The sequence below is a fragment of the Arachis hypogaea genome, chromosome 14 (assembly GCF_003086295.3).
Source record: "Arachis hypogaea cultivar Tifrunner chromosome 14, arahy.Tifrunner.gnm2.J5K5, whole genome shotgun sequence".
In the NCBI taxonomy this organism is placed as follows: Eukaryota; Viridiplantae; Streptophyta; class Magnoliopsida; order Fabales; family Fabaceae; genus Arachis; species Arachis hypogaea.
Window position 1 is genome coordinate 120163636 of NC_092049.1, and position 23664 is coordinate 120187299.

The window sequence follows — 23664 nt, forward strand, 5'->3', positions numbered from 1 at the left end:
TATCAAATAATTTTCTTTTTTATTCCTTTATTTTTAAGAAAAAATGATTCATATATTTTTGAATGCTGTAGAGTTTAGCTGAATTCCTTATTTTCCTTCTTATTGTTGTTAAGAAGTTTAACTTGGCCGTCGTCAATTTATCTCAGGTTAAGAATTAATGTGAGTCACGAATATGAAATTGGAGAACCAAATTTAATAAATTAAAATTTTGGAGATCAAATTGAAGCGCTAATGTAACTCGGGAACTAATGTGAGTATTAATTCATTTAACTAGATAACCAAAAAGTTTAAAATCTACATAATATTTGTTAGAATAATGATGATGTTCAAGTTTTATAAAATTTGGAACAAATGATAGTAATGATAAGTAATTATTATTAAGAGTTAAATCGATAAAAAAATACAGATGAATATTCCATTCAATTCAAGTGAGATTCACATCTTATTTAATAAATACTATACTAATTGTACATAAAAAATTAACGATTCACATAAAATATATGTTAAAATATAAAATAATTTTTAGTATGATAATCATATTTATTTCTATAAATATAAACCATAAATCAATACAATATTTTTACATAACATTCTTTTGGAGTGCTCCAATGCATGCAAATATAGTGTTACATTATTTAATTCATTAAATACCACATGATATATACAAATATACATATAAATTATATATTCTTGTTTTAATTTGATAGAGTAAAATATATTGTATGAGATATATTAATACATGGATCAGAATCTAGAATTCATCATGAGGATCATAGATGACTTTCTTCTTCTTACAACTCCACTGGAATTTAGAAGAACACATTGAATTGAACAAAGCAAGCCTTGAGGACTGAAGTGACACAACAGCAGAAGTAGAAGGAGACTTAGAGAGCACAATAGCATAACCATCATCCATGTTATCAGTTCCTTCAGGAAACACCTGCCACAAGAGTGTTCCGCCGCCACTTCCTCCTTTCTTTGTGGAGTTTAAGATTGTTTTGTACACACTTGTTATAAGGTTGTCTCTGTATGTTGCATTGTAGCCAGGGTCCTTTGATGATACACCGAATTCTGCAAAGATTATTGGCATTCCCAGATGCTTTTCCGCGTCTTCTATGTGGGATTGCATCCATGATGTTATGAATTCTAGATGGCTTTCGGAAATTTGCTGTGAGATCCTTCAATTTTCGTAATTCATAATTAAGGAGTTATTACAAGATATACTATTAACGGTTTTATATATAAAAAAAAGGAACACTGAAAAAGAATACCTTCTCTTATTACCTATATAAATATATAAACACAGAAAAATTTTTTGACATAAAGATAAAGAGTTCGGTTCTTTTATATATTAATCTGTTGTCTTTTTTGACATAAGGATAAGGAGTTTGGTTTGTCTTGTAATTTAAAGATTTAGAATAACTAATAACGGTTAAAAAAAATCAAGACTAAAATATAATCATGATTCAGAAAATGTTTTGCAGAGCAATTTAGGAGATGACATACCAAGAGTCAGCATATATGTGAGCAGAAGCAAAGTCAACACCAAGAACCTGGTGGTTCCTAATGAAATCAGTTCCAACTTGTGTTGCATATGAATTTGGATTGAACTGAGTTCTGTGAGGGGTTGAGGGCCCATAAAATCCTTCAACTCCAATTTCTACTAGGTGCTTTGGATCAATCTTCTTCACATGGAATGCCATTTCTTGTATCCAATCCTGAAGCTTATCACCAGCGGGATCTGAGGTGCATCGAGGTTCATTCATCAATTCCCATGCAAATATGGTTGGATCTTCCTTGTATGTCATATTTGTCAATGTGTTCACTCTATTCAACACCGTCTATAGAAACATTCAAAATTATTAATTCTACTGTTGCATTGTTTCCTTAAATGTTAATGTAATAAGGTTAAAAGATAATATTTTAACAAAAAAGTATAGGTAGACAATGAGAATATTAAACAATGTGAATAATGGATACGTCGAATGTTCAATTTAATAGGTATACAGATAATTATAATTATGTTCATTATTTTTAATTGGATAGTTATTTCTTTTGATTTGATTTACTCATGCACAGTTAACATTGACTGGATGTTCAATTCACTAGGTGTGCAGATAGTTAGGTAATTTGGGATGAAGTATTTTTTTTACTTTATTGAGTCAATTTTAGAGTCTATTGTTCACAAAAATCATTGTCTACCTAGTAAAACTGTATTTTAATTTATCACGTCAGCATTTACATTAACAAATTTAAAAAAATTTGACAATAAGACCAAAATATATATAATATAACAATAAAATAATTTTTATAATAATTTAATATAGTGAGATGAAATTTAATAATGTAATAAAAACAAATAAATATTATTACTATGTATTATTCACAATTTTTTTTAATTCTAGTGGGAGTATTTGCTAATTAACATTATTTATACATTCAGCATCAACATTTGATTACAAAATTAAAATAAAATAAGACATTTTAAATAATACTAAAAATTTATCTATGTTAAATGTTAAAAGACTAAGTGAGTACTTTATTATTAATTAGAGGAAAGAACTTGCCTTAACATGGTTCTTGTAGTAGGTTCTAAGAGTTGGATGTGAGAAGAAGTCGTCATCAGAAGAGACATTGAGGCCAGCATCTTTTCCCCATTTCACATACTGTGCTTTTCCACCATATGCTTCCCAATTGTTTGCCAGTGATAATATCAACCTGATCTTGTATTTCTTTGCTTCACTTACCACAAAATCCAATGCCTTTGATTCCATTAGAAATGGAACATTGTAACAAAAAAAAAAAAAGAAACATAATTTCTCATTGGCTCACTAGTCAAAAGAATATGGTAACTAATCAATAGTGTTTTTTTCTATGAAATAATATTTATGTGAAGATATAACATTGCAAGCGATTAGATGATTCAGTAAAATATATTCGGTCAAACACATTTAGGTTCAGTTTGGGTTAAACAATTTAATTAAACTCTTTTTGAAAAAATAGTTTAACCAATAAATGATTATATTAAAAATAGTTTATAAATAAGTTATTTTGTATTTGGGTTTTTAGTTTTAAAGGTGCTTATTTTAAAAAAAAAAATATGATAAAAAACTTTTTATTCTGAGAGAAGTTATTTTCTTTTTAATTTCTCTATAAACTCCTAAATAGCTTCTTAGAAAGCTGCAATTTGATTTTAAAAATTACATCAGACATTAATACTACTACTTTTCATAAGTCAAAAACTTAAAAGAATTACTTTTAAAATTTTCCAAACGGATATTAATAGTTTATAATATTATCTTCACGTGAAAATATTTTATAAAATTTACAACCTTAATTAATTAAGGAACATGTCTCTTGAAGACATCTTTATCATAAATATTTTACCCAAAAAAAAAACATCATATTTTTTATTGGTTCACTATTTAAAAAAATATGGTAATTAATTAATAATGGTTATTTTTACTAAGGCATCTTTATATAAAGATAATATTGTAAATGATTAAATGAATTAGTCAAATATATTCTATCAAATACATCTAATCGTTTATAATATTATCTTCATATGAAGATGTCTTTATAAAAATAAGGGATAAGTATTGTTTTGGTCCCTAATATTGAGAGTTAGAATCGAAATCGTCTCTAACATAATTTTTTATTTAGAATTATTCTTAACGTTTTTTTCGTATTAAAATTGTTCTTTTTAATAAAATTTTTTATTTTATTACTAAATTATCCCTATTAATAAAAAAAATTATAAAATTAAAAAAAAAAAACACGCAAGGGGACAGGGGAGAAGGAAAAAGGGGAAGGGCACGAGGGAGTGGGGGAAGTAAAAGGGGAAAGGGGAAGGGGAAGGGGGAGGGGGAGCGGTGCTGGCGAAGGGGAGCTTTCTGTTTTTGCTTGAGCTTGTGCTTGAGCTTCAACTTCTGCTTCTGTGACTGCTGCGTTGCCAGGAAGGGGAACCGACACGAGGAGGGCGGCGCGCGAAGGAGAGAGAGAGATCTGAGGCTGAGCTAGGTTCCTACCACCGTCGATCTGCCTAGCCGTCGTAGCTCCATCGCCCACGAGCTGCCGATGGTTCTGTTCTGCATCTATTTTTTCTTTTTGCTTCAGCTTCTGCTCCTTACTTTGGCCTCTACTTTCTACTTCTGCTTCTTGTGCTTCTGTGACTACTTCGGCTTTTACTTTTAATTCTGATTTTGATTTGTTGTTTTCTAATTTTATTGTTGTTGCGTGTTGATTTGGTTGTTGAATTTGTTGAATTTGTATTGATTTGTTGATTTGTTGAATTTCTGATTCCTTGATTTATTGAATTTGTGTTGATTTCATTGATGTTGTTATTTTTTGTGGTGGAAGTGCTGGTGCGGGTGCCGGTGGTGGTGGTGGAGGGTATTTTTGTCCGAAAAAAGTTAAAAAGACGATTTTAATATGAAAAAAATGTTAAGGATGATTCTAAATAAAAGATTACGTTAGAAACGGTTTCAATTCTAACCTTCAACGTTAGGCACCAAAACAATACTTATCCCTAAAATAACCACCTTAACTAAATATTTTTTATGTGAAGATGATATTGTAAACATTTAGATGGATCAATCAAACAATATTCACTCAAACACATCTAACAATTAATAATATCATTTTCACATAAAAATATCTTTATTAAAATAACCATAAGGAGCATGCACCTTGAAGACATCTTCATCATAAACGGATGGAGATTTTTGTAGGGCCCTCCATTGGGCATCATTGAAGGCCCAAGTCCTACAAACGGTCATGCCAACTGAGGAAGCTTGTTGGAACACCTCAGTGACCTTCCCTCTTGTTGACTCATCCACAGCAAACACCATCAGCCAGTATGTGTTGAATCCATTTATGTAAAATGGTTTCTCATTCACCACAAATTGGTTCCCTCTCTTTTGCACCATTTCCCATTCATCTTCTTCCATCTCCCCCACCGTTTCAATCCTTAATTATTAGTAGTACAAATTATTCAATATACATATGTAATAGTTAATTATCAGTTAACATGTTAGAAACAACAATAGAAAATTCTAGAGTAATTGTAGCATGATTAGCCACTATGGTCACTACTCTTTCCAATAAATAAATATATTAGTCTTTTAAGGTATGAGTTCGACATAAATTATTTCACCAAAGTTGAGATATGTCTACCTCAGACTCAATGAACGCTCACGAAAATGTTTATAAATTAATTTTTTACTGAAAGAATCTTGTAGGAATGAAGAAGATTTATTCAATTTACATCTTAGAAATATGTTACCAAGTTGTTATTACCACTTGTGCTAACCTCCTTGCTATTATGGGCACTATGGTATTATCTGTCACTTTCTTGAAGAGTCATGCACTAATAACATCAAGCATTTAGATCACATAATGGATCATTGTATGTGAGTGAGATTTTAAGGATTACTTTATTTCTAGTATACGTAGGTAGGGGAACTCCAATATTATAATATTGGTAATGCTAGGAAGAAAAAAAAAAGAGTTAAAATTTATCTTATTTAATTTTTATTAATTATTGTAATAATTAATAAATATTAAATAAAATAAGTATTAATTAGTTTTTACTAATTTTTTTTATTATCAAATATTTCTGTTAATAATATAGAGTGGAATCTAAGATGACTATTATTATAATAGTCATAGTAGTTATACAATTTTAGTAATATTTAAAAAAATATTAAAATTAAAGTCATATTGTTTTATATTTTAGTAATAATTTTTATTTTATCTTTTAAAATAAAAAATATTATCACATAATAAAAAATTTATTTAAATAAAAATATTATTAAAATTACATAACCAGTATAACTACCGTAATAACAGATACCATAATATAAAGGGAAGTAATTAACAAAAACTATCTTCCATTTAGTTTGGCATCTTTCTCCAAAAGAAAAAAAAATCATCATAAGATGAATTTGATAGAAAATAATTAATTTCTAATTCATACCCATAACTTGAGATAGAATTTGGAACATGATTTTGCTCTTCCTTGTCAGATTCTTCATTCTTAATACTGCCATCTTCTAATGCATTGGCAATTGAAGATTTTGTAAGAATAATCAGAAGGGCCAAAGAAATTGTGCCTAGTTGCAATCTCTTCATTGTGATTGGTTGCCTAGGTAGCCACAATGTTCATGCTCTTTTTGCACTACATTATATATGCGAATATCTTAGTAGTTTAATAGACATGAGTAGTGTACAAGTGGAGATCATGTTTTTAACTCTAGCTTTAAAGCAAAGTTTAACTACATTGTTGAGCAAAATGTATAGACAAATGAAGGGTAGAAGTAAAGTTGCAGAAATTTAACTTGATGGATCCTCCCTAAAATAGATGCTATAGTGGGTTCCAATATACCAAACTATTCGATACAAAGAAGCTTTTTAAATTTGCAACTAGCTCGAATTACTATTGTAAGAATGATATAATCTGAATATATAACATGGGCTAACACAATCAATGTCATTACAATCACAGTTGTTAGAAAATTCAAACTGTACTATTCAATTCGATTTGGCTTCCAAATGGAACAAGAACAAGTGTGAATAATCAGCAAAGACACTGAATCACAAATGTATGAACAGGTCCGGTTCCAATATCCGATTCAGAAGATACCAACCATTCATAATTAACATTCTTTCTAAATCAATCTAAAAGTTCGAATTAGAAATTAAAAAAAAATTCCCGATACATAAACATTCCGCATTAACGTAAAATCCGGTTCTTTTTCACATTAACATAAAATCCGGAAAAGAACCGTATCTAAAAAATGTAATGTACACAATCTAACCTAATAATTTCCAAGGCTTAAACCCGTAATATTGAAGTCGCGTAATATTGAAGTCACACGGAGACAAAATAATATAGATGTGATAAGTTAAGTCACTATGAGTGACATAGTGTGGTAACTAAAGAATCTAATAGTGAGCATAAAATTTTAAATTTAAACTTATTATAGTCAATATTTCAGTCAATTGCTATTTGTAACTATGAAAAACTTGAGCTTATAATTCTAAGTTATAAATTTATTATTAATTATGCATTTTAACTTACAGTATGCTCATAGACAATGAGATTTTTTTAACCCAAGTATCATAGATCTATTTACTGGAGTGTTAAATTTTAAACTATTTATCTCATTGTTATCTTTTGACAAGATAGTATATTTTGTATTATTTTTTTGCCACCTAAGGCTCCAAATGTGCAACTTAGAAACATAATATTGGAATCAATGGAATTAGGATAGAAAAGCTAGTGAACTTGAACAAATTGTACGGTATGAGATCGAAGAGAAGAGAGAGAGGAGAGAGAGAGGGAAACGAAAAGGGGATTTGTGAAGCTGAATTTCATTGAACTTCACTTGAGAATCATAAAGTACACTCACATCAGTGTTTCCAGAAAGGTCCAAAACCTTTGATTGGCCATACCTACAGAGTAGAAACATCAAAAGATTAGATGAAAAAACAAAGAAAGAAGGGGGACAACAATTTTTCAAGTAAACAAATATTACCCTCCAAAATAGCCTGTGCTGAATAAGTCCATAAGGAACAGCACCAAAATTCCTTGAATCATTGGATTTATATGCATTATCACCCTGTATCCAAACGTGACCCTTTGGAACCTAAATAACACAGACATAGACAACATAATCTATATAGCCATTTTGTAAGGGTGGGGAACAAATCAACACAAGAAGCTATAAATAAGGTGGTCGAGGCCTCATTTGCCTCGTGAGCAACCACACCCGGGTCTGAAACTTGGTTGAGACCAAGTAGTGGATAGGAACCCTTAAAAGTGTTGTGTGTAATGTGCATGAGTTTGTGATGTTAAGTTGGGGCTAACCAACTCATCTGACTGAAAAAAAAAAAAAAAAAAGAAGCTATAAATAAGCAAATACCAAGCCGGCAATTAAAATGATGAACCAAAATGAACCATGCCTCAAACCAATTATTCAAAAGAAAAGGCGAACTCATACACTACCAAACCAAAACCAAAACTCAAAATCAAAAGAGAATAAAATCTATGCTACATTGACAATGTAAAGTTGTTTTGGTGCATAGAAATTAAATCCTAATTAAAACCATAGAACGAAAAGCACTAGAAAAATAAGAAATCAATCATACCACAATAGTTTCCTGCTTATCAGGCTCATCAGGGTTAGAAATGTATGTAACAGTATCATCCTCCATTCCAACCAATCGTTTAGCAATAAGCTTCCTAGGGTTTTGAGGGGAGCGAATAATCACAATATCTCCACGAGTAACTTTACCAAATCTAGTTGAGATCCTTTCACCCAAAAACATTGTTGGGATCAAATCTATTGTGGGAAGCATGCTGGGACCAGATGTCTGATGCATTGGAGCTGATTAGTTGCTTTTCATAAGAAACAAGTGATGCCCACATTACTCTCCAATTAACTCAACTTAAAAAATTCTCTGAAATTTTGTAAGACTAGGCAGTAATTATAAGTCTAGGCAATAGAGAAAGAGTCAGATTAGAATATGAAGAGCAGAATTACAGAAGGGAGAGTAGGAAGAGAATAGAAGGGAATGAGAAAAATAGAAGTTGGAGGGTATAAAAGTGATACTCTCTCGGTCTTTGATGAATCCATTGAAGAACCAATTATGGAAAGTAGATAACAAGGTATCATTCGAGCAGCTACCACCCTCCTAAGATCCCTCCCGGTCTAAAATCCCAACTTTGATCCTCTCTCTATAACAGAATTACCTCCTCTCCACCAACCTTTCCAGCTGTCCTATTTGTTACATTAGTTGGCCCTATTTTCATTTTCAACTCCCTTTTCTTTCACTTTTCTATTGTAAATAAAAGGTAAAGGAGCTATTTTACCACCATCCTCTCTAACTGACTTAATTGCTTCCCTTCCCTCCTTGTTTTCTTCACTTGAGAACTTAACAGATTCCTAATTGTTACAATATCTTAATTAAATTAATACTGTCAGATTATTGTAATAGTTAAGTGTATTTGTGGAGATCCATTTTAAAGTGAAGGAATACAGTTAATCACCTTTTTTTTTTCTTTTGATTTATAATTTCAAAGAATGATATGATGGAAGTTTGTCATGATCAATTTGCGAGTTTCTTGAAAAAGGAATAGAATTATAAGAAAAAGCAAATAGATACCACATGCTTACCACAACAAAGGTGACCAAATAGGTGTCGGTGACATGTAGAAAACAGAAGAACTTTCCAAGAGAGAATGCTTTTTCCAACCCCTCTTTGGCAAATAATCCAAGTGGCCCCAGGTTTCTAAATCCCATGGCTTTGCTCAGCATTAACAAGGGAAGACTGTGTCAAATTTAATTTCAAGAAAAAAGCTTATTCAATTGCGGAAAGAGTAGGATAGAGGTAGAAGATGATTAAGCTCAGTCCTTGTTATATGTAGAAAATCAAATCAAATCAATTCAATACTTAAATACCACGAGTCTATTTTACTCCTCATTCCTCAAATCAATTCAAAAGTTTATGTTGATTATATTGTCTGGACATGGGGAAATAAGACTTGACAATTTTCTTCAAATATTGACAATTCTGAATTCTGATTAAGACCCAAATTTAGTACAACAGCTGATCAAAGGAAAGCAAGCAATCTCAAGTGAAATAACCTGTAAAGATGCAGCAAATCCTTTTACACAGCACACATATTACAAGTCGTTAGGCATTTAAAATGTTATATGTCCAAGATCCAAAAAGGAACAAAAGATAAATCAAGAACTGCAAACAATTACATGCAAGGCACTTATTACATTGTGTTTAATGAATATACATTAGTGAACCTAAATGGCAAGCAAAACAGAAGCAAATTAAGGCCTATCTCCTTCCATTTATCTTTAATTAAATTCAAATGACAAGCAAAACAAGCAAATTAAGGCTCCAGAATGTTAATTAGTTAAAGTAACAAGGTTTAATCATACACAAGCAAATCAAACAAATTAAGGATCTATCTAAGCAGAAGATATCACAAAGATTAAAGAGCTCCAGCTGAATTTAATCAAGCTTAATTAGACACTGTGTTTTCACCTCATAAAGAGAGGCAAAAATCCAAGGTTCTGAGAACCGGATCGGTCATCGAACTGCTCTAGTCACTGGTTTACTAGTCTAACCGGTCCAACCGTGGTTCAACTGGAAAAATCGTTTTAGAATAAAATAATAAATATATTATAAATAAACACCCTAAAATATAATTATAGTCTAATATAAATCTTAAAATATCTTCCAAATTTAAAACACTACATGAAATGTTATCTTCCAAATTAATAATTTACAAATTTGTTATCAAACTTTACACCAAGTGTATTCCAAAAGATCACTGACTTCAATACTAAAGAATGATATTAGAGGCTAAAAAAATTCATAAATACAGTTTCATACCCTCTAATATATGTGCATACAAGCATGAGCATTTTACGGAGCTTTCCTATCATCTTTGTTTCTTTTCATTATGGCAGTAATTTCTTTTTGCTTCTGATTTGTGATTTGTCTGTAAATCTTTTATTAGAGAACTCAAGTTACAAGTGTATTGAATACATTAATATAATTAGGGGTGGTAAAGCTGGGTTTTCTCATTGTCAAATAGGGTTGACAACTGGAACTAGAGTGGAAAGCATATATAATACAAAATATTTTATTATTAAATCAGAGCAGCAGCACAGCAGAGCCAGAAATCAAATAATCATTCAACAAATAATCATCCATAACTGAAATCAATAAATCAACATCACAGTAAAAAACAGCAGCTCTCATTAACACAATCAAAAACACCAGCCGCACAACAGAACCAAAAATCAAATAAATCATCAGCAAAAATTCAAAAACAGCAACAAATAATCAACAAAAACCATGAAATCAATAAATCAACAAAAATTCAAAAACAACAGAGCCAGAAATTCAAAAACAGCAGCAGCAGCATAGAAAAGCCATTTTTATCAATAATTTCAACAAAAACACAAAACCCCTGTAATCTTATCCATGATTTCACTTCCAGAAACAGAGTTAATCAACTAAGAACAAGCAAGAATGAGGGTATCAACTAATCATCAAGCAGTAAGCCAGTAACAGAGTTAATCAACCAAGAACAAGCCAGTAACAGAGTTAAAATTCATTATCAAGCAGTGAACAAAGCCAATCAACGAAGAACGAGCAAGAACAGGTCAGTAACAGAGTTAAAATTCATTATCAACCAGTGAGCAAAGCCAATCAACCAAGAACAAGAACTGAACAATTCTAGTGCATCCGAGGCATTACCTTCGGCGAGGGCAGGGAGCGGAGATTTGACGGAGATCGACGGACAACAGGAAGCTGGCAACGAACACTGTCGAGCTGGCGACAGACGACGAGCGAAGAGCTGCGGAACAGGACCTGGAGACGCTGGCGTTGGACGAACGCGAGGAGGGCCTTCGAGAACGACGAACCAAGCGGCGACGGTGAGACGAACGGCGGCGCTATGGAGGCTAGCGTTTCCAAGTGATGCGAAGAACAGAGCAGGGTTAGTGAGTTAACGTTCTCCTTTTCTTTTTTTTTTTTTTTTTTTTTAGCAAAGTACAAATAGATCCTTAACCTCTAAATGTGTGTTTTTTGGTGACTTTTTTTTTTGGTGACTACTCTAAGTGTGTGTTTGGATTGTGGTTTGTTAAATTGAGGTTTGAATAAAAGTGATTTTATAAAATTGATTTTGGGTAGAAATTAAGTTTGTGTCAACGTGATTTATGTTTGGCAACTCTATACTAAAATTGATTTTGATAAAATAAATATTGTTTGGATAATATTAATTAAAATTCCTTTTAGATAGATAATTACTAAAAAAGACATGACATTAAATTATAATGTTATTTTTTTTATATATGTTTAATTTTTTTTATATGTTTTTATATAGTATATTTTTAGTATTTTTAGTACTCTTTTTTAGTACGCTATAATTTTTTACAATTATTATTATTTATGGTTAATTTTTTTGTTTAATTTATTTTACCTAATGGGATTAATAGATTATATTATAAAAAGATAATAATAAATATAATGTACAAAAATTATCATTATAAAAATATATAATATCAAATAAAAAATTAATAAAAAATATAAATAATAAATAATAAAAAAAACTTATATAAAGAGAAATAATAACAATTCTATAAATAATATAATAATATGTATAAAGGATAAAGATGATAAAGAAAAATAAATGTTAAATATTAATGGCCAAAAGCTAGTTAGTGCAACGCAGAAGCTAAAAATTGTTGCTTCTTGTAAACGTGGTTTTGAGACTAAGGGTGTGTTTGGGTTCACGTTGGGAAATAAAAAAGTCCGTTTGAGCGTCTTGAACGTCCCATTTTCATGTTTGGCAACTTTTTGGAACCCTAACCCAGAAGTGTTTTCACCTCTGAACGTACGTTTATGTGAAGCTAAAAATTCAAGCTTCTGCGTTCACGTTGGGAAAGTTAATTATCGTTGGAGGAATTAGATAAAAAATTTATTCCATATCTACCAACCGTACCCTTCATTTCTTCTATAAAAATGATGCACATAATCACATCATTTCACACTTTGTGTATGTTCTTCTTTTTATGTTCTTGGTTACAAATTTTTTTTTCAGATTTATTTTTATCACTGCCAAGGTAAAGATTTTAATTTTTTTTATTATTTTTAGTTCTTTCTTTCATATTTTGATTTTTATGTTTTTTATTGTATTTTTTATTTATATAATAAATATTTTTCATATCATTTTTTTGATGTTATTTTTTTAATTTTCTATTGTTATATTTTTATTGTATTTTTTTATTTATATGACAACTATGGTTGATATAAATTTTTATTTTTATTAATTTTTATAATATTTTTATTATTTTTTGTTTATATAAATTATTTTTTTCTATCTTTTATTGTACTATATTTATGTTGTGTATAAAATTTTTATTTTTTTATTTGATTTTTTTTATATGAATTTTATTTACTTTTTATTATAATTTTTTTGTTCATATAATATATGTTGTTGGTTGTGATTATTATATACTATATGTATGAATTTTTTTTGTTTTTTTTTGTTGTATTTCTTATTGTACTTTATTTTTGTTTTTATTATATACTAATTATACGTAACAAAAGAGTTATAAATAATAAAAATTTATAATCCAAAATAACACTAAATTAAAGAGTACTAACGACACTAAAATAAATTATAAATTTTTTTGTTTAATGTTATAAAATGTATAGTACTCCCTTTTATATTTTTATTTCTTATTGTTTTTTAGTTCATATGAATTTTTTTTATTATTTACTGTTCTTTGTGTTTAATATGTAAAGTGTCTTTTTTATTTTTTATTCGACGATGTAAAATTTATAATTATAATTCTCATATATTATATTTTATTGTAACTTTTTTATAATATAGATTAATTGATCCCATTAAAAAAGACAAATTAAATAAAAAATTATTCATATGTATTAATACAATTATGAATGTTGGATGCCAAAAAAGTCTTATATTGTCAATTTTTATATGTTACTTTAATTTAGTAAGTAAATATTAACATTATTATAAAATGAATTAAAAAGATTTATTCAAATATCTAAAGTAAAATAATAGAGTAATATTCAAAATTATTTTAATTGATGTCTCTTTTAGTAATTTTTCATCTAAAAGTGATTTTGAATAGTATAATCCAAACAACATTTATTTTACTATAATTTATTTTGACATAAAGATTGCCAAACATAAATCACATTAACACAAACTTACTTTTCATCAAAATCAAGTTTGCAAAATCAATTCTATGCAAACTCCCGTTTGCAAACTTAAATCCAAACACACATTAAAATCACTTCTGCGTTTATAGAGAGAAAACTTAGCCAAACCAAAAATTGAAGCTTTTAAGAAACTGTAACGTGCTTTTCCTCTTCTAACGTGATTTCCAAACACACCCTAAGTGTGTGTTATTAAACCATTCTTCTACCTTAGCCCATGACAACAACAAAGAAGTCTCACAGCCCACAAATTCAGCCCAGCAGAATACATAAATTTAATTATAATTTTAGTCTTTATTATCTTTATCTTATCTTTAGTTGTTCTTATCTTCTTATCTTATCTTTATTTGCTTTTATCTTTTATAGGACAATGCTTTATATATATTTAGTCACTTCAGTACAATTCAATCAATCAACAATCAATAAAAGTTCTTTTCTTTACTTTTCCTACTCTTTCACAATTTTATTATGGTATCAGAGCGATATGCTGGAGGTCGGTGAGGTCGATCAGAATGACGAGGATGTGGTTGCTCAGGTGGTGAGGAAGGTGACAGGGGATGAGGAGGTGATGGTGGACTAGTGTCTAGTGCAGAAGAAGAGGAGGGTGTGGGCCTCAAAAGAGATTCGGTTGTTATGGATTCAAGTTGGTTAGGACACGATAGTGAGGAAGAAGGAGAGGTTGTTGGAGAGAATAAAGGATTAGATGGAGTTGGGTCAATGGGTATGGGTGAGGGTTCAACTGGAAGGGTTGGTATTTTTGGGTTATGTGTGTTGATAGAAAAGTTGTTTGGTTCAGAATTTGGGTTGAAGAGAGAAATTGGGTCATTTGTGTGAACCAAAGGAAAGACTAATTCATCAAATACAACATTTCGAGAAATTTCAATTCTTTTGTCATCCAAAAGATAAATGATATATCCTTTAAAACCATTTTGAAAACCAATGAAAACACCCTTTTTGGCTCTTGGATCAAATTTTGATCTATTTGTCATTAGGGTAGACACAAAACATAAACAACCAAAAACTCTAAGGTCATGATAATTTGGTGGATGATTAAATAAAATCTCAAATGGTGTTTGAAAATTAATTGCAGAGGATGGAACTCTATTAAGCAAATAAACGGCATGTTTAACAGCATAAGACCAAAAAGATAATGGTAAATTAGATTGAAACATGAGAGCACGAGCTATATTTAAAATATGTTGATGCTTGCGTTCTACCCGTCCATTTTGTTGAGGGGTTTCAACACAACTACGTTGATGAATAATTCCCTTGGAAGCATAAAAATCATGTAAAATAAATTCTGGTCCATTATCGGAACGAATAGTTTTGACTTTAGAGTTGAATTGTGTTTCAACTAAAGTAATAAAATTCTTTACATGATTTTGCACTTCTCCTTTTGATTTTAACAAAATAGCCCATGTAAAGCGACTAAAATCATCAACGACAGTTAAGAAATATTTATGATTATGAATAGAATTTTGTCGAAACGGGCCCCAAATGTCAAAATGTAATAAATCAAAAATTGCATTAGCTTTATTAAAGCTTTGAGAAAATGAAAGTTTCTTCTGTTTAGAAAAATGACAAATATAACAAGTTTTATCATAATGCATAGGAATAAAAGGAAATTGCTTATGTAAATAATTAAGTCGTTGTTCAGAAAGATGACCCAAACGAAAATGCCATAGCTCGGATGGTGTAATGGTTGATTTTGTTTTGATAGTATGAATGGAATGTGAAGTTGATGGAGTGTGAGTGAGAGTATTTTCAACAACATACAAGCCTTCTCTCATTCTACCAAAGCCAATCGTCCTCAAAGTGTTGGTCTGTAAATTGCAAGAAGAAGATGAAAAAGTGAGTTGACATTGAAGATTGGAAGTAATTTTGGATATGGAAATAATGTTAAAATTAAAGTAAGGCAGATAAAGAACATCATGAAGGATTAAAGATGAAGAAAATTGCACAACACCCTTATAGGAAGCAGTGACTTTAGTGTTATTTGGTAAGTGAATGATAATGGGAGAGATTTTGTAATATGAAATAAACCAAGATAAGTTTGATGCAATATGGTCTGTGGCACCAGAATCAATAATCCAAGAATTTAAAAAGGTATTTTTGTTGGAAAAATTATTTAAAATAGAAAATGTGTTTGAAGAACAAAGATAATGAGTACTCGGATTAGGCAAAAACCCATTTTGATTTGATGAACCATTATCTCTATATTCTGAAGAGGGAGACTCGGTCTTTTTGAGAAGTGCTATGAGAGCTTGTTGTTGGGCTAGTGAGAGGTCCAAAATTGGGTTTGGATTCGGCTGATGGGTATGCCCTTCAACATGACCTAGGGCTGCCCTCTCATCATACACTGGAGGGGCGATTGAAGGAGTGGCGGCGGCGACAGCAACGGAGTGATGTGGACTACCAGAGTGACGTGGATGCCCTGGTGGGAACCCGTGTTTCGAATAACAGACTTCAATCGTGTGGCCACTACGACTGCAATGCGTACAGAACTTAGAGGAACCACCACGTCCCGCGCTGGAGGGAAAACCACCGCGACCCTTGCCGGAGGAAAAGCGACCGCGACCGCGACCTTGTGAGGGGTGCCGCGAATCGACGGCGGCAGTGATGGAACGTGGATCGTCTAGAATCCCAGCAGTAACTTGTAGCTGTCGTTCATGTTGGATGACCAATGCAAAAACTCTGGTTGCTGGAGGTAATTGGTCTAGGAGAAGTATTTGAGATCGCACCACCGAAAACCGTTCATCCAATCCCTTAAGAAAGCGAATTATAAAATCAAAGTGCTCTTCATATTGCTGCTAATCCAGTTTTTCATGAACGGACCAAACATTTAGAGGTCGATTGTCACTTGGTTCGACAAAAAGCTCAAGCTGGAGTGATGAAACTTCTCCCCATTCCTTCTTCTGGGCAATTAGCTGACATCTTCACAAAGCCTTTGTCTCCTCAACCCTTCCATCTTAATCTCAATAAGCTTGGAGTTCTCGATATCTTTCATCCTCCAGCTTGCGGGGGCATATTAAACCATTCTTCTACCTTAGCCCATGACAACAACAAAGAAGTCTCACAGCCCACAAATTCAGCCCAACAGAATACATAAATTTAATTATAATTTTAGTCTTTATTATCTTTATCTTATCTTTAGTTGTTCTTATCTTCTTATCTTATCTTTATTTGCTTTTATCTTTTATAGGACAATGCTTTATATATATTTAGTCACTTCAGTACAATTCAATCAATCAACAATCAATAAAAGTTCTTTTCTTTACTTTTCCTACTCTTTCACAATTTTATTATGGATTATCCAGTTTGCATAAAATTGATTTTGCAAACTTAATTTTGATCAAAAGTAAATTTGTGTTAAAGTGATTTATATTTGGTAACATTTGTATCAAAATGGATTATAATAAAATAAATGTTGTTTGACTTATACCATTCAAAATCACTTCTAAATAAAAAATTACTAAAATGGACATTAACTTAATTTTTTTTATATTATCCTATTATTTTGACAAAATATATTTTTAAATAAAAATAAAAAAATATAAATTTTAGAATATTATATATATATATATATATATATATATAAGAATATTTAATCAAATATGTTACATTTTTTAAGTATTAAATGTTACTTTAGTATTTTTTTTACATCGTACTCTTATTCTAGTATTCTCAATAATCTTATTTTTAATATTAATTTGGAATCAAACGTTTATGATTTTATTATTATCTATGATTAATTTTTTATTTAATTTATTTTTTTTAATGGAATCATAATTTATATTATAAAAAATTACACTAAAGCATAGTATACGAGAATTACAATTATAGAAAAAAGTACTAAAAATAATAAAAATAAATAAATATTTACTTTATAGTAATTGAAACAAATCTAAAAGTTCTTGATGATCTTTTTATATAATATATTTTTAGTATTTTTAGTACTCTTTTTGTAGTATGTTATAATTTTTTACTATTATTATTATTATTTACAGATAATTTTTTTATTTAATTTACTTTACCTAATAGAATCAATAAATCATATTATAAAAAAATAATAATAACAAACATAATACACAAAAATCACAATTATAAAAGTGTATAATGTCAAACAAACAGTTGAAAAAAAATAAAAATAATAAATAATAAAAAAATAAAGCTCATATAAATAGAAATAACAAGAATTTTATAAATAATACAATAACATATATAAAAGATAAAGTTGGTAAAAGGTAAATAAATGGTTAGTATTTATAGCTAAAAGCTCGTTAAGAAAACGCAGAAGCTAAAAATAGTTGCTTCTTGTAAACGTGGTTTTGGCAGCAAAATCACTTCTGCCTTCATGAGAAAAAAATTTGCCAAACCAAAAGTTGAAGCTTTCAAGAAATTTAAACATGCTTCTTCCCTTCTAACGGGTTTCCCAAATACATCTTAAGTTTTGGAGGATTTGAAAATATCCTAAAATTTCTGACCTTTTCAAAACTTAGACGGCTCCGGATTCGATGGTCCGAGAACATTTGGACCATTAAATGGTCCCATAACAAAACATGTTTTTTAAGTTTTTTAACAACTGCTACATAGTCCTTTAACTAATTTTAGTTACAAATTGACCCCATATATTTTAGTTAATTATAAAAACGATTTTTTATTTTATAAATAATTATTTTATCATAAATCTATCATGTTTATTAACAATCAAGAACAAAAACAATAACGAATTAGATCTTCCGTTGATCCTAATAAATTTTTTGGCTATTCCAATCGATTAAAAGATTAAATTTGATTCATCACGTTTGCGAGGAATCATAAAATCCTGTTTTCTTAAAAATCAATCGATTGGAATATCTAACCAATCGATTGAATTATAACTCAATCGATTGGATTACAATTTACCACTAAACAATCGATTGAAAATTGCCAAAAGTATAATTTTCGCATAAATCAATCGATTGGTCATACGACCCAATCGATTGAACGATGAATAAAAATTGGATTTTTGTAACTCAATCGATTGTTTAGAATTTCCAATCGATTGAATGCTTCAAAACAACCTGGGTCTCACCAAAACAATCGATTGCTTTTGTGACTCAATCGATTGAATTCACCCAAACAATATGAATTTGCCAATTTCAGTCGATTGGTTGTGTATGTGAATTCCAATTCAATCGATTGGCATAAAAATTCAATCGATTGAAACGCGATGTATTACGCCTATGTCAATATTGTTTTCGTTTTTAGAATTTATCTTGTTATTCATCTATCTTATCTTTAAAATTCTATCTTCTTTTTTTTAAGGTTTTATTTTGATTTAGATACTCTAATCTTATCTTTTCCTTAATATTAACATTATAAATTGGTGAATAATCCATCACCAATTATTCAATCCCACCATTGAAATTGTGTATCATTCTCTTTGATTATAAAAAATTTCATTGTTTTTTTTCGAACATCCATCTACTGAATATTCAATTTTTTTTTCATTTTTTATCCGTCTATTTAATATCCACTTTTTGTTCATCGTTAATTGACAATCACCGTTGCAGCAATCAGCAAAGGTCCAATCAATTTTTTTCATTGTAGTGTTCAGAAAACAATCCATCGTTTTGATTACAAAATCGAAGTCAGTGAATAAAATTTCTAATTTTCCAATTATTCGTTTCGATACTTTATTCGTAAAATTGATTGTGTAATGAAAAAATATTTTTTTATCTTTTATTAATTCACAAGACATTGAGAAATACTAAAAAGTAAATAGATGTTATTATTTTTTATTACTAATTAGCTAGCAATCAGGGACGGACCTAGAGGGGGCGAGTAGTGGCCTGGACCCCCTAAAATTTTAAGAAACTATACTTATATATAAGATTTGTGTTTAAAAAATAAAAAAATATTATGTAATTTAATAGTTTTATATGTATTGTTTTTCAATATGTAATAGATTTATGTCTTAATTGTTTAATTCACTAATATTTTTACCTAACTAATTTAATATCATACCCTCAAGTCTTTGTACCTTTTAAATTAGTTTTTTATATAATAATTTCTATATTTATTTTTTAAAAAATCATTTGTTTTTTTATATTAATATATTTAACATTCATATTTTTATATTAATAATAACTTAAATAGTTATATTTTGGTAATCACATTATGTACTGTAGATATTATTTTCTTATAAAAAAATATTAATTCTTCTTCTAAATTCACATTGGTAAAAGAAAAATTTTATAAAGATATCGTATATCTTGTATTCTACAAGAGTACCGTGTCTTTCAAATAATTAATAATTTATAATTTATTTTCAAATTTTTTAAAACTTTTGAAAGAATGAATTTTAATTAATAAGATATGGGATAATTTTTAGCAAATCTTGTTATAAATTATATGGTATTTTATAAATTTATAATGTACAATTGATATTGTTATATTTTATTTATGTAATTATCATATTAAAAATAAAATTGTTGAGAAAAATTATAATTATATGTATCTTAATAAATCTGTTAAAAAACTAACTCCAATAACTATATGTTAATTATTTTTATAGATTAAAAAAAATTATATATAAAAATTGGCACCTCCATATTAAAATCTCTGGATCCGTCCCTGCTAGCAATATTAGAATCTATCTATTTTATGTAATGTTATAAGACAGAGTGTACTCATTTTTTTTTTCATTAGACATTTTTAAGATGTCAGGTATATTTACGGACACTGAGATGAATGAGCAATACCAGGAGGACGATGACTTTAACCAACAAGAAGAGCTAGTAAGTGACCAAGATATGATGGATAAACAGAATGAATTCGAACAAGATTTTGGAGATGAATTTACTGAGGGAGCGTATTTTTCTGAATCTGATCAGTCAGAAGATATCCTTGAAGCTGCTTATGCGGTTGACTCCATGCAAGACATTACAACTTTGAAATTTAGTGAAAATTTTGCAGAGAAAATTGGCAAATATCATTTTTCTACTTTGCAGCTTGCATTTGATTTTTATTTGAAGTACTCAAAGTCGAAGGGCTTTAGTGCAAGGAAGAGCAAGACCTTCAAGAATAGTATTGGCGAGATTTACAAACAAAAATTTGTATGTCATAGACAAGGATTCAGGGAGGAGAAATATTACACGATGGAAAAAAGAAAGAAGGAGCCTAGATTGGAAACAAGAACTGGATGTGAAGCTCGAATGGATGTTAAATTTGTACCAGAAACTGGAAGGTGGCATATCTTTTATTTCTATGACGAATACAACCATGATCTATTGGATACACAATTCAGTGCTATGCTGCCTGCCCACAGAAAAATGTAGAGGCAGATATTATGCAAATGATGAACATGCTAAAGTCAGGGATTAGCACTTCACAGATATTTGGTCTTCTAGCTAGTCAAGCAGGCGGGTATGAATTTGTTGGCTATGGTTCCAGAGATATGTACAATGAGATTGCTCGGCAAAGGCGTCAAATTCCTGGTGATGCAGCACGAGTGTTGAAGAAGTTGGAGGCTATGCGGTTGAAGGATCCATAATTATATTTCAAGGCATGTCATGATTCAAGAGGTTTGTTACGTAACTTGTTCTGGTCTGATGGGATTAGCCAACTAGACTACCGACTCTTCGGGGATGTTATTGCTTTTGATGCTACGTACAAGAAGAACAAGTATAGTTGTCCATTAGTCATATTCAGCGGGGTTAACCACCACAACCAAACAATTGTTTTTGCTGCTGCGTTAGTTGTGGACGAAACTACTGATACATATATTTTGCTCCTGTGTCAGCTCATGTTTGCAATGAAGGGCAAGACCCCGACCTCAATAATAACTGATGGGGCCATGGCGATTAGGAATGCAGTAAGAGTTGTATTTTCCGAAGTCAGACATAGATTATGCGCTTAGCACCTTATTCGAAATGCAACTAGCAATGTTGGAAATCCATCGTTTACATCTAAATTCAGAATAATCATGTTGGGAGACTACGAGATTCCCGTGTTTAAGCATAAGTGGGTTTAGCTTATTGAAGAATTTGTCCTTGAGGATAAGCCGTGGCGTGATCAACATGTACGAAGAGAAGCATATGTGGGCTACTGCATATATAAGAGGAAAATTCTTTGCTGGATTTAGAACTACCTCAAGATGTGAAGGTTTACACTCAGTTGTTGCAAGGTATGTGGGGTCGCGGTATGATTTGACAAGTTTTGTAGAGCATTTTCAAAGGTGTGTTGCACACTTGCGCTTTAAAGAATTCAATGTTGATTATTAGGGGTATTCGCGGTGCGGTTTGGTTCGGTTTTTGAGAGAAATGTCATCCGATCCGATCGTCTAGTTAAACTGCGGTTCAGTTTGGCTCGGTTTTTTTGTTGAGGCCATCCGAACCAAACCAAACCAATTCGGTTTGTTCGGTTGTTTCAATCAATTCAAAAAAATACTACAATACTATTTCACAAAGTCTTATACAATGAAATTGACCAACACAAATACACAATTAGAATCAACAATCCGGTGTCACCCATATTCTCACTTGAACTGACATCAAACTTACTAAACAAATACATTAAACAACAAAATCAATTTACAAGCAATTTATAAAATCAAGATCTTGTTTACAAAATCAAGATCCTGTTTACAAAATCAAGCAATTTACAAAATCATTAACCAACCAGCAACAATACCAACAATAAAGTAATTCAACAATAATTCAGTAATTCAAAACCTTCAATACTTGATCAAAAACCTCCAAAACACTTGATCCTATTTTGTTCTTTATTGTCATCAAAATGCAGTGAAGAGGATTTGCATATCTCTGGACTCTGGATGCATCCTATACCTGTCATGATAAAAAAAAATCAAGAAAAGGATTCAGCTTTTATCATAAAACAGGACAATGTAAAATTATAGTCATCTTTGCCTAAAAAAAAATAATCCATAAATTAGAACAACACTAAAATTAAAATAACGTAAATTAGAACACCAAACCACAAACTCAAATTAAATAAGTAAAACAGAGAACACTATAAACTTAAAAATAAGAACACATAACAAATTTTCGAACAGAAATTATCAAACAGAACCACAAATTACCAAAGCTGCAAGAACAAATTAGAAAAAACAGAACCAAAAATCCTAAACCAAAAATCATATAGCAAAATAAAAATAGAACCAATTATTAAAACAGAACTAAGAACACCTAATTAGATCCCAAAAAATTAGAACAAAACCAGCAATAAACAGCAACCAGTAAATTACCAACAATAAACAGCAACCAGCAAGGCAGCAAGCCAGCAACAAAACCAACAATAAAATAATTCATCAAATCAACAATGCACCCACCAGTAAATAGCAAGTAGCAACAAATAAACAATGCACTAGTAAACAGCAAATGGTTCAAACTACCTGAATCGGTGGCTCGGGCTCCATATTGACTTGGGAGGAAGGACATAAACCAGCAATAAACTAAAGTTTAAATCAATGACCAGCAACTACCAAGAATAAACTGAACAAAACCTGATAATCTGAACAATAAATCAAGTACAGAAACCAGCAATAAACTGAAGTTTAAATCAATAACTAGTAATAAACAAGCAATAAACTGAACAAAACCTGATAATCTGAACAATAAATCAAGGACAGAAACCAGTAATAAACTGAAGTTTAAATCAATAACCAGTAATAAACCAGCAATGCCTGAACAAAACCTGAAAAACTGAACAAAAATTGAACAATAAATTGATAACCCTAAACTGAACAATAAATCAGCAAGACCAAATTACCAACAATAAACTGAATAGATGGTAAACAGCAATACCAACAATAACCCTAAACTAAATAAACTGAACAATAACCAGCAATACCAACAATGCATCAGTAAAGATTACCTG

General features: G+C 30.2%; 3 protein-coding genes across 5 annotated transcripts; 1 reads left to right on the forward strand and 2 right to left on the reverse strand.

Moving 5' to 3' along the window:
* Positions 1–519: 519 nt before the first annotated feature.
* LOC112743865 (mannan endo-1,4-beta-mannosidase 6) lies at positions 520–6266 on the reverse strand. The gene is made up of 5 exons (XM_025793246.3): positions 5978–6266; positions 4689–4968; positions 2568–2762; positions 1507–1841; positions 520–1178 (listed from the first exon to the last, which is right to left on the reverse strand). Exons 1-5 carry the CDS (start codon positions 6130–6132, stop codon positions 752–754), a joined length of 1392 nt encoding a protein of 463 aa, XP_025649031.1. The 5' UTR covers positions 6133–6266; the 3' UTR covers positions 520–751.
* A 909-nt stretch (positions 6267–7175) lies between these two features.
* On the reverse strand, positions 7176–11580 carry LOC112743866 (mitochondrial ATP-independent inner membrane protease subunit 1b). 3 transcript variants are annotated; one of them, XR_011871189.1, is made up of 5 exons: positions 11290–11560; positions 9180–9333; positions 8152–8376; positions 7539–7882; positions 7176–7455 (listed from the first exon to the last, which is right to left on the reverse strand). XR_011871189.1 is itself a non-coding variant. In XM_025793248.3 (5 exons), the coding sequence occupies exons 2-5, from the start codon at positions 9303–9305 to the stop codon at positions 7414–7416; spliced, it is 504 nt and encodes a 167-aa protein (XP_025649033.1). In that variant the 5' UTR covers positions 9306–9307; positions 11290–11580; the 3' UTR covers positions 7176–7413. The 3 variants fall into 3 exon arrangements, 2 of the variants coding, with proteins under 2 accessions (XP_025649033.1, XP_025649032.1); XM_025793248.3 differs by having other exon boundaries at positions 7539–7649; positions 9180–9307; positions 11290–11580; XM_025793247.3 differs by having other exon boundaries at positions 7539–7649; positions 11290–11580.
* Positions 11581–20486: 8906 nt separating this feature from the next.
* LOC112743039 (protein FAR1-RELATED SEQUENCE 5-like) lies at positions 20487–21685 on the forward strand. Its single transcript, XM_025792267.1, has 3 exons — positions 20487–20987; positions 21074–21303; positions 21388–21685. The coding sequence occupies exons 1-3, from the start codon at positions 20487–20489 to the stop codon at positions 21683–21685; spliced, it is 1029 nt and encodes a 342-aa protein (XP_025648052.1).
* The last annotated feature ends 1979 nt before the right edge of the window (positions 21686–23664 follow it).